General features: G+C 41.5%; 1 protein-coding gene across 1 annotated transcript in view; it reads left to right on the top strand.

Moving 5' to 3' along the window:
* Nucleotides 1–11,360, top strand: part of srrm3 (serine/arginine repetitive matrix 3) — a gene marked incomplete at both ends in the record, with an annotated part of 38,107 nt that overhangs the window by 16,271 nt on the left and 10,476 nt on the right. The window contains 7 exons of the mRNA XM_079248223.1: nt 519–620; nt 1,624–1,704; nt 2,000–2,068; nt 4,346–4,381; nt 5,634–5,684; nt 6,180–6,287; nt 6,607–6,769. Of these exons, the coding sequence (XP_079104349.1) occupies nt 519–620; nt 1,624–1,704; nt 2,000–2,068; nt 4,346–4,381; nt 5,634–5,684; nt 6,180–6,287; nt 6,607–6,769 (610 nt within the window). The remainder of the gene's footprint in view (nt 1–518; nt 621–1,623; nt 1,705–1,999; nt 2,069–4,345; nt 4,382–5,633; nt 5,685–6,179; nt 6,288–6,606; nt 6,770–11,360) is intronic.

The following is an 11,360-nucleotide window of genomic DNA, read 5'->3' as shown; positions in this document are numbered from 1 at the left end:
TCCTTCAGTAAGGAGAGTTGATCATTAACACACTAGATGTTCCTCCTTTCTGAGATACTTTCAGACTCTTGTTGTTCCCACAGCTGGGATCACCACAGGCTGCAGATATTAACTGATCACATAGCTCATAACACTAAATTGAGTATTAAAGAGATGATTAATTAGTTAAAGAAATCTGACATGATTAGGCTACTTAACTAACCAGTATTATTTATAGTGTCGGGGGGATAATCAGGCCTTGCAGCTTGTGTTGCTGCATTTTCCTCCATCGATCTGTTTGCACTTTGCCAAAAGAAATGTGGTCATTCCGTTCCCAGTTAACATTACATCATCTCCTGTTTCCCCATTTATCTTACCTGCGGTTGCCATGGTTTTGCAGCAACCTGCAACATCTAGTTAAAAAAAGCTGAAACATGAAGAAGCCTTGTGTAAACAAGCTGCTGTCTGTTGGCATGTTTTTTTTTAATGTGATGGGTGGATGCTCTTCAACTCTTCATCTTCTAATGTTGTGATTTCAGGGTGAATCATCTGCACTACCCGCCTGATGAGTATGAAGAGGACCCTGAAGTAGTCGGCTATGAAGATGGAGACTATGGTCACGATTGTCACAGTGACAACAGGTAGATGGAAGAGTGTTGAACAAGTGGCAACCTCCGGCGGTTAAAAGTGAAGTCGATGCGGAAGTGCCAAAACTTGCAGTTTCCCCCCCTCATCCACTAGGGGCTCCAGAACAGAGCGAACTCCCATGTTAAAAAGACCAAATTAACAGCGGGGGGGGGGGGGGGGGGGGGGGTTATCTCTCGTATTTAATAATAATTTAATCTCGAAGTTCGGCATATTTAGGGGCGTGTCCTTTTGATCTCCCTCTTCAAGTCAGAAGAACGTAGAACAATGTAGTGTTTGCCGGTTAACAACGTGACTTAGCATTAGCCCACTTACCTCTTTTAGGTGGTTATCTCCTGTTATCTCCGGGTAAGCTCGGTTAGCTCTTAGCTACAGAAAGCTCGGAGTTCGTTCGATGTCAATCATCCACCATGACGCTCACAGCCCCCCTCTCAGCTTTACGTCTTTGCCCATATTTGTATTTTCCGGGCAAGACGACACGCATGTTACCTGCCAAGATAGCATTGGTAGGAACTGCCCACCGAGCCTCAAAAACCTACGGGTGACGTCAGGGAGGCTCCTTCCATCTTTCTATATACAGTCTATGGTGTCGAACAATGGCAACATGTTGAACAACTGTCATTCTATGATGGATCAATAATTTCGTCCAACTACAGGGACAAAACTGTTCTCAAAACTGTTGTAAGAGTTGAAGCACAGCAAAAGTGAGCATGTTGAGGTAGTTAGATGATGGTCATTTAGACTGTAATATCTGCGTGCCTCTCTTCTTAGAAGAGAACAAGTGTATTTTCATTAATGTAATTCGTTTTGATGTTATATTACGAGTGCTGTGCTATGGCCACACTTATTGGGGAAATGAGAAAATGTACTTTAGCACAGCTGAAAAACCATAATCAGACATGGAAAAATCCAAATGATTATAATATAACAACCTTTGGAAAACTGTTTCTGCCTTTCTCACTATTTCTCTCTCCTCCTATTTTTCTGCGGCCCATTCAGAGTGAAAAGGAAATCAAGCAGCTCTCCATCCCCTCGTCCAAAGAAAAGGAAGAAGAAGAAATCCGGTCGCCGAAGGAGTCGGTGAGTGGAAACAGCTTCCTTTTCTTCTCCAGGCTTTGCTGATGAAAAAATTCAACCATGGTTTTGTGAAGTGGAATTCTAATTATGGTGGTGTGATTATTGGAAATGAGTCATGGGACACTGCTGTGGTGAGGAGCGATTAGATTAGAAAAAGCATCATCTGATCCTCATTTTCTATTAACAAGGTCTCCAAAAGGAAAGAGAGTAAAGACTCAGTGGACAAAGGATTTAGCAGCAAAATGAGACTCATTTTGCAGTCATGGCATGCGTGCCTCCTTCTTCTCTCCATCAACAGGTTTGACAGCTCTTCACCCACTCGTAGAGAAAAGAAGAAAAAGAGTGGGAAGAAACACAAACGAGACAGGTGAGTGTGTACAAGCTGCGAGTGCATCAGCACTGACAAGTTTTCAAGAGTTCATCTAGAATCGCTCCAGTGATGTGAAGTTCAGAGATGTAGATGTATAAATAAAGCAACACACCGTGAGATAGATACGAAAAGATTCTTTCATCTAGCGTCCTCGTGTTTCATCTGATCTGTTTGCCACGGTAATTTATGGGTTATTGTTGAGGAAGAAAAGGAGGAAAAGTAGGAAAACAAAGGATAACTCATGAAGTAGAAGAGGAAGAAAGGAAACATGAAAAGAAGAAAGGCAGCAAGAGAGGAAAGATTTAACGAATATTATAAGCAAATAATTAATTCTAACAGACAAAATTGTAAAGGTGGAGGTAAACAAGAGAAGATAGGGGTAATGGAAAAATGGAAGGGAGATAAATTATGATATAAAAGGGAAGATGTGAGAAAAGGGGAGACAAAGCAGGAAGGAGATTGAAAAGTAAATAGGAGGAAATGAAAGGTTAGCAAAATAGACAATCAGGAGGAAATATAAAGAAAGAAAAAAATGGAGAAATTCAGGGATTAAGAGACTATAAACCACTAAAATTAAGTATGTTTTCAAAGTAGTGAGTGAAAAAGAAAACGGCTTAATTAAGAAAATTTGAAGCAAAACCTAAAGGAGGGAAAGAAAGGAGGAGAAGGAAACAACAGGAAGAAGGAAGGAAGGAAAGAGAAATACAAGCAGGCGTAGACAGAAAAAGAAAACTGCTTAGAAAGAAGAACAGATGTCCAAGACAAAGAAAAGAAAAAGGAGGTGGAATGACAAAGGAGGAAATGGAAAGAAAAGAAATTGAGATAAAGATGGAAGGAAAGATGGAAGGAAAGGGACGACTAGGGCTAAATGTGCTGCTCTAATAACCCAGCCTGTATGGAGACGCACAACACAAGAAAAATGAGCCTCTCACTAAATTGCTGAGCTGCCCCACTCTGGTCTCCCAACTCTCATCCATCCATGCACATCACCCCCCCTCCCTCCCTCCTCAACCTCCCCTTTCAGCCTTACACTGAAGATGCTCTGCATTGCAGGCACTGTTGATATATGAATAATGTATAGAGAAGCAGAGGTGGGGCTGCACACAGGGTTTCACCCCATACATATTCTTCTGTGTGGCATCTTTTTTAAAAAGCATATTGTAGGGGTGGTGGTGGTGGTGGGGGGGCACCAGGGGATTGTTTCCTGTTAGATTTCTGCATGTTTAGGATTTGTAGCTGGCTTTAAGATGATTCGATCAATGCAACACTGTCCGTACAGTATCAGCGGGAGGGGTGACAGACTGAAGAGGAATGCCCTCATCAGAAAAGCATCTCATCTACAGCAGGTTGATTTCCTCCAGTGAGGAAACAGGCTGCAGCTCTGGGTGCCATATCAGCCACATATGTTACCATGACAGCTTTATTACTCTACATCTTAGCAAATCAACACACTTTGTGGGGCCTCTCCCTCCCACCACATGCTGCATACTGTAGGTGTGTAAAACAGCAGGGGGGGGATGTTCAGGAAAATAAGACTTTCCTTCAAACTAGCTCCACTAATCGCTGTAGTGACTGCATTGCAAGAATTAAACCAAAGTGATGTTCCAATACTATTGCTAAAAGCGAGCCTCCTCGTCATAAAGCAGAGCTGCACCTGACTGTGACTTTATCTCTGCAAAACCTTTTTCAGTCACGCAATTTTAGAAATGAACTCCAACATAAACATAAAGACACACATCCGCATAAAACTGGGGCCATCTCTGCACATCTGGAAGCAACTGGATTATCCTGGAAAAGATGATGCTTATCGTGTTAAAAAGTACACAATCAGATGTATGAAAAACTTCGGGGCGGTTTGAAGTTTTGTGCGGACATTTACTGCTGTTTGCCTTCATGCTGTATGTACGTCCGGGAGTTCAAATGTCATGAACATGCGCAATTCAAGTTAGCTAATGTGTCCTGAAGTTAATCATACGTATAGTGACCTCACCTATATGAGAAACTACACATTTTCAGGAACTCCACTGTATCTAGTCTAAACAATCCTCTTTCATCGCCTAACATTTGTCTAAAATCCCTCCATAAGCAGATTTAGCAGTTCTCTGAACCACCTGGAATCTGGGACATGAATGAAAAGTTTGCAGGGTGCCAGAAAATCCTGATTAATCACTAAACCTGCTTCCTGAAACAACTGCTGTGGCATACATCGTCTGAATATGTCAAGCCGGTGTTGTTATAATATTGTACATTTTTTAATTGATTTTGTTTTCGCAGGTCTGCATCTGGCTCCAGGAAAAAGAGAAGATACAGGTGTGTAGAACATTAAAAAACAACCATGTTGTAGCATGAGTACTTTTACCGCTGACAGCATCTTTTGTTGATTTGGTTTTGAAATTCATCAAATTTTATTTTCAATAAAACACAAACAACATATTGGATGTTGAAGCTGAGACATTGACTATTTCTTGGAAAATATTTGTTCATAATGAAGTTGATGGCAGAAACACATCTAAAAAAACTGAGGCAGGGTGATGTTGACCGTTGTTTAGAATCCTCTCTTCTTTTAACAACTGCAAACATCTGGGAAGTGAGGAGACCAGTTGCTGGAGTTTTAGGGCAGGAATGTTGATGCAGGATTCTTAGTTTTTCAACAGTCCTGAACGTTTGCTGCTTTTCATTTCATGCTGTGCTGCATTTTGATTGGTTAAAAGTCTGGACTGCAAAAAAAAGCAACTTCAACAAGCCAGTCTCTTGTGAATCCATGCTGTTGTGATGGATGCAGTATTTGGTCCAGCATCATCTGGATGAACTTGACTGGATGGGAGCAGATGTTCCTCTTAAACCTCAATGTACTTTTCAGCATTGATGAAGCTTTTATAGATAAGTAAACTGCTTGGCACTAATGCAACCCGATACCGTCAGGCTTTTGAACTGTCCACTGATTATAACCCGGATGGTCCCTCTCCTCTGTAGCCATGGTTACAGGATGCAGTAAGCATGGTTTTCATCTGACCACAGAAGAGTTTTTTAACTTAGCTTCAGACTGTTTTAGATTATCTATCTATCTATCTATCTATCTATCTATCTATCTATCTATCTATCTATCTATCTATCTATCTATCTATCTATCTATCTATCTATCTCTCTATCTACCTACCTACCTACCTACCTACCTATCTACCTATCTATCTATCTATCTATCTATCTATCTATCTATCTAGCTATCTAGCTATCTTATCTACCTACCTACCCATCCATCTATCTATCCATCCATCCATCTTGAGGAACACTTTTCTGAAATTGTTTTACAATTTTTTCACGCAGTGTGTTTATAGATTGATGTACCGCTCTGCACTTCACGACTGAGAGACTCTGCCTCTCTTAAATGCTCCTTTTACAAGTCATATCACTGACATGTTATCAGTTAACCTAATTAGTTTTCAGATGCTGTTCCAGTTGTAACTTTCCAGCCTTTTCTGTTTCTGTTCCAACTTTCTGGGAATTGGAGTTGTAAGTTTGTTGCACGCAGCTTTATTACCTCACATGTCATTTTATGTTTCAGATCGGGCAGCCCGAAGAACAAACACAAAGACAAGAACAAACAAAGAAAGAGGTGAGACACATAGATAATCCCTTTCTTTGAAAATTGCCAAAATGTGTATGCAGAATAGCCTGTTTGCAGCTTTTTATTTTCTTGGTTTTAATGTGCAGCATGTGTTATGTTGCGTTTTGACTTCTCTGTGCACATTAAAACAAAAGGTAAATCAAAGTCTCTGCCTTCAACAAGACAAACGGCTGGAGTCTCATGACTTTATATTAGGATTACAGGCCTGTTATCCAAGTCTCAGACTTACAGAGAATGTAAGCAAATTAAAATGTCATCTTCTTAGCGTTATGTATGAGTTCAGCAGAACGCCCAGGCCATCCACCACAGCCTGTGTTGATTAGAACAATATTTATGGTGGTGCATGAAGACTTTTACTTGTCCAAAGATTGACTACTGAGCTGGCAATGCTGTGTGTTCCCATGTGTGTGTGCATGCCTGCATACACATGGCTTTGTGTGGGTGTACGTGTGGTGTGTTGGTGCATCTGCTGTCATCTGTCAGGTCCCCCGGAGAGACCCCTGGCCGGAGCTCCCAGCGTCAAGGCAGCTGCTGCAGCTCCCGCAGCGCCTCCCTATCCTCCACTCGGAGCACCTCCAAATCTCCTAGCAGGTACACACATGTTCATACACACACACATACTTTAAGTTTTGTAAGACCTGAAATTACTTTGCAGTCTGAGCAGCTGCCCCAGCGATCATCTGTCTGCTTCTCTTTTACTCTCGAAGCCTCAGATGACAGATTAGGATAAAAACGGAGAATCATCAACATGTCTTTTAATAACTCCCTTGTAAAGGTTGTGAAATGTCCCTCTGTTAGTTCCACTTGATTTTTATTAGGCTCTGAAAAAATCGAACTCTTCCTGCGAGGTTGCAGATCAGTGTCAGTCACATCTTATCATCAAATGATCTGTGCGGCTGTCCTCTTGCAGACTGAACTCCAAGCACAAGTCAGACGGACAGAAAGCTTCCAGCACCCCGCTGTCCCCGGGTCCCAACAATCCCACCACATGGCACAACGGGGACCACACCCAGCGGAGCCGCAACGGCAAGGCGGGCAGACTTAACCACAGCGAGGGCGAGAAAGGGAATGATGTATGTAGTCTCCTCTGTTTTGCTCCACCCCCACCCTCCCCACCACCTACTCCAGCGGTATCTGCAAAAGTCTTCTAACTTTTCCCTCTTTTGATGGTTTACATGAACTCTCATCCTGGAGAAACTGAAAGATTTGGTCTCGTTATTTTATCCTAATTATAAACAGTATTTTTACCATCCAGAAGACACTCTTGTCCTGTGTGAAACTTGCCGCTCCTGCTGCTTTTCTTTCTGGCTCTCTTTGACTCCTCTGCCATCTTACTTTTTGTTTGTTTTTGAGTTTGTTTTTTAGTTGTTTTTTTTTTTCTCCGTTGTTTGACAGTAACAGAGGGAGGCAGCAAAGAGAAGCGAGATCCTTGTGTTTCTCTTCAGCACACATCCTCTGAGTCACAGCACTGCGGTGCGATGTGAAAGCCTGATGGAGAATTTATACTGGCACACGTTTCTGGATCAATGAGAAATGAAATATGTGTTTGAAGCAGCTGCCTACTAATGCAAAACACACATATAGAAGGAAAAACAAGTAAAGTTGGATCAGATACAGGTCTGACTCTTTCAGATATTTGCTGTGTCATAGATTAATGGCAAGACATACAAATTGGTGTCCAAAAAAAGCTGAGGTCCTCTGACATATTTCATGTATATACCGTTTTTATTCATTATGCACAGCCCCTCAGCTTTTTTAGACAATGTTTATATAGTTTTATCCATTAAATGAGATAAAAATCTGAATGACGCTGGTTATGTGGCCAAGACTAAGCTTCAGAGGACAGTTGCCATTGGCAAACACCCAGATATCCACAAACCAAGATTTACTTAGATTATGGTCTCATTAAATTTCGTCATCCTAAATAACATTGGACTAAATGTGTATTTATGTTGAAGTCACAGAAAACATTATAGCTTTTATAGGAACAGAAAGTAGAAGGACTCGGCATCGATCCATTGTCAGAAAGAAACAGGACATGAATTCAAAATCAGCCAAAGGGTTTAAGATACAGAAAATAAAAGCTTTCTTGCATTTAAGAATAATCACGCCAGCCTTAAATACAAAGCAGACATCTCATATTCTCTTTGAAATAGAAAAGCGTCATGACGTCCAAATGAAAAGCAGCCAACGGTCCAGTCACAGCCCCATACACACTAGTTTTATTTATGATTATATGAAATGATTGTTGCAACAGTTAAATATGACACAGCAAACAACACATATAAAGAAGTTCATGAACCCAGATTAACACCACTAATCTGCTTTTTACATAAAAATGGCACCAACAGAGAGATCCTGAAGCATAAAGTGCCATAGATCACCCTGAGAAGTGTACTATGAAGCAGGTTCGGCACAGCCAGGCTTTCTTTGTGTTCGCATGCTCTACAAGACCTGAACCTCCACTATGAGAGAACAAATATTATGATTATCACCTTTGTTAACCCGGAGTTTCGTCTAAAGACTCAGTGTGTGCCCACGTAAGCTTCAGGCATTTCATTTGTCATTTGGCGCCTGTGAAATTCACCTACCAGCTGACATTTCATTTTGAAGAGAAGAAGCAAGTTGTTCACATGAAAGGTGTGGAGAATATGAAGGTCATTACGGCAAAAAAGAGTTAACTAACAGAACAAAGCTGTGCAAATTAGTGATTGATTATACCAATCTGCCATTTATGTCAATCTGCACAAAGCTTTCAAGCTTTTTCCTTCATGCTTAAGAAGCTCATTCAGCTGCAACAACGTCTTATAATAATGTAGAAAAGAACAAATCAAAGTGGAATAAACTTTAGTTCACTAAGTATACTTGACATGTAGCCTAATCTGCTCTAGATCCATTGTCGTCATTATAGAAACTGCCATTTATTGATCAAATGCACCGTTTCCATGGTAACATGAACATCTTTTACATTTCTTTGACAGCATGTCATACAGCTCAGTAGTTTTCATGTGTAAGATATTCACTCATGAAGGAATCATGCAGTTTTTTAATCCAGCACTGAGTCAAAAGATGGAACTTTTAATTTGGTTTCCACAATATTTCATAGGTCAGAACATGAAAAGATGCTGCTGCTTTACGCCATAATTTGCCATAATTTGCCATAATTTCCCATTTTTTTCTCACTTATTTAACAATACAACTCTTATTCAATGTCAATCAAGCTCTTTTATTCTGCACTGCTGTACTGCACGATGGCATTAAATGTCGTCTCAGTCGGATTTTCCTGCATGAGATGCCATCAGTTTTTTTTTTTGGTAACAAAAACTGCAGGTAATTTGTGCAGCTTCAAATGAACACAAAGATCAAGCCTGGTTAGGAAGACATTACTTTACACAAGCCATTCATCTTGCTTCGTGGTGCACCCCTCTGCTCCGTCTGAAACTGCTCTTTGTTTGTTTTGAGCATTATTTCTGTTAGACTTCTCTTCGTTGTGTCAAACACTGGACCTGCAATGATCTCAGTAGCTTTGTGCCGTCATGGAAACAGCCTTGCTCCTCCCTACTGTAAATGGTCATAACAGGTATGCTAGGCTATCAGATCATGTTGGAAAAAAGTAAAAGACATAACAGGGGATCTATCAGTCAACACTTGAGCGATAAACCTGGTGAAAGTTCTTCTTAAACTTGGCAGCAAACATGCAAACATTTATTCCTGAGAACTGATCTCTTATTTCTACTCCAGCTTGCATGTATCTCTGAGGTCTCATCTGATCCCTATTTTTTCTTTCTTTCTTTCTTTCTTTCTGCTTATTTCATTCATCACTGTTTTTTGTTCCCTTATCAGTTTACCTGGTATATGCCCATGAATAAATGCCCAAATCTTTCTGTCTTGTCTATATAAAAAGCACTCAAATGCTTTGGAACTGGACCAAGTAGGTTAAATGGGTATGTGTAATAGTTTCTTCTTGTCAATACAGTTGTCTTTCTTCTCAAGCACATGCTCTGCTCAGCGATAGATCCTCTTCTCCTCCAGGCATTCAACAAACTCCAAGGGTTAAAAGACATGCGCCCCTCTGCTTTACTTTATTACAGCAGTGTGCATGTTTCCCCCACGTTTCTACTCTATCCCTGACTATTTCTACTCTGTTTAGACCAGTCTGCTTGATTGTGTACATTTAAGGGACTGAATGAGGAAGCGAAGCATGTAATTAGCTCATACTTTTCACGCAGCATCTTTATAGTATAATGTGGTGCTGCCAGTCTTTTGTCACCAAAAGCTTAAAAGATTAAAAATTTTCATCTCCAACTGAAAAAGTACAGGAGGAGGGTCATGTGCGACAGATCCAGGATCTAACTGAGGTTTGACTTTTCTGCTGGAGGTGTGTGACATAGCAAACGTTTGGTGGTTCTGAGATCTCCAATCTCACTTTGTGTTCCTGTAGTCGTCTTCCAGCCCTGTTTGGAGCTGTGTCATCCACTGTGTGGGAGGCAATGTCTCAGAAACTCACAGAAAAGCTTGGAGTAACAGCTTATACTCAGAAATATACATGTATATGTCAAACCAATAAGTCTTCAAAAAGAACTCCTCTCCTGACAAAAACAAACATCCTGCTAAAATGATCGATTTCTGCTGCTCCCTGAGGCTACGCCTGCTACATCTGGGGTTTAGTAGTTATAACAGGTTCCAAATGAATACCTTTAAGGAAAGTGAGACCAGACTGATTAAAGATTTAGCTGTTTTTGGATAGTTTTGCTTCCCAGCTGTATTTGGGAGTTTATCATTAAAGAAGCAAAGAAAGCAAAGTGAATGCAGGTAGTAGAGTATGAAGAAACATTTCCTTCAGATTAGGTAGAAATAAAATACGTCTGATGGTAAAACCAACTAGGAAGGAAGAAAGCAAAATTGGTGGGAAGTTTTAGGTGCCCACAAATCTTTTGACGCATTCAGTACTGTCATTTTTCGAGGTATTGATCCATCCATGCCTTTTTTATCGTTTATCTGGGGTCGTGTCACCAGGCCAGCAGCCTAAGCAAGGAAGCCCAGACTTCCCTCTCAGCAGCCACATTTTCCAGCAGGGAGGATCCCAAGGCGTTCCCAGGTTAGCCGAGAGATATAATCCTTCCAGCATGTCCTGGGTCCCCCGCCGGGGTCTCCTCCCAGAGGGGAGGTGTCCAGGAGGCATCCTGACCAGATGCCCTAGCCACCTCAATTAGTTCCTCTCGATGCACAGGAGCAGCGGCTCTACTCTGAGCCCCTCCCGGATGACCAAGCTTCTCACCCTATCTCTAAGGGAGAGCCCAGCCACCCTGCGGAGGAAACTCATTTCAGCCGCCTGTATACGAGATCTCGTTCTTTCGGTCACGACGCACAACTCATGACCATTGGTGAGGGTAAGAGCGTAGATCGACTGGTAAATCAAGAGCTTCGCCTTCTAGCTCAGCTCCTTCTTCACCACGATAGATCAGCGCAGAGTCCGCGTTACTGCAGACACCGCACCGATCTGCCGGATGATCTTACGCTCCATTCATCCATCACTTGTAAACAAGACCCCGAGATATTTAAACTCCTCCAATTAGGGCAATACCTGACTCCCGACCTGGTGAGGGCATCCACCCTATTTCAGCTGAAGACGATGGTCTCAGACTTAGAACTATTGAGCACTTA

Source organism: Telmatherina bonti (genome assembly GCF_933228915.1).
Source record: "Telmatherina bonti genome assembly, chromosome: 10".
Lineage (NCBI taxonomy): Eukaryota > Metazoa > Chordata > Actinopteri > Atheriniformes > Telmatherinidae > Telmatherina > Telmatherina bonti.
Note: the sequence above shows the minus strand (reverse complement) of the source record. Positions and strands in the feature narration are given on the sequence as shown.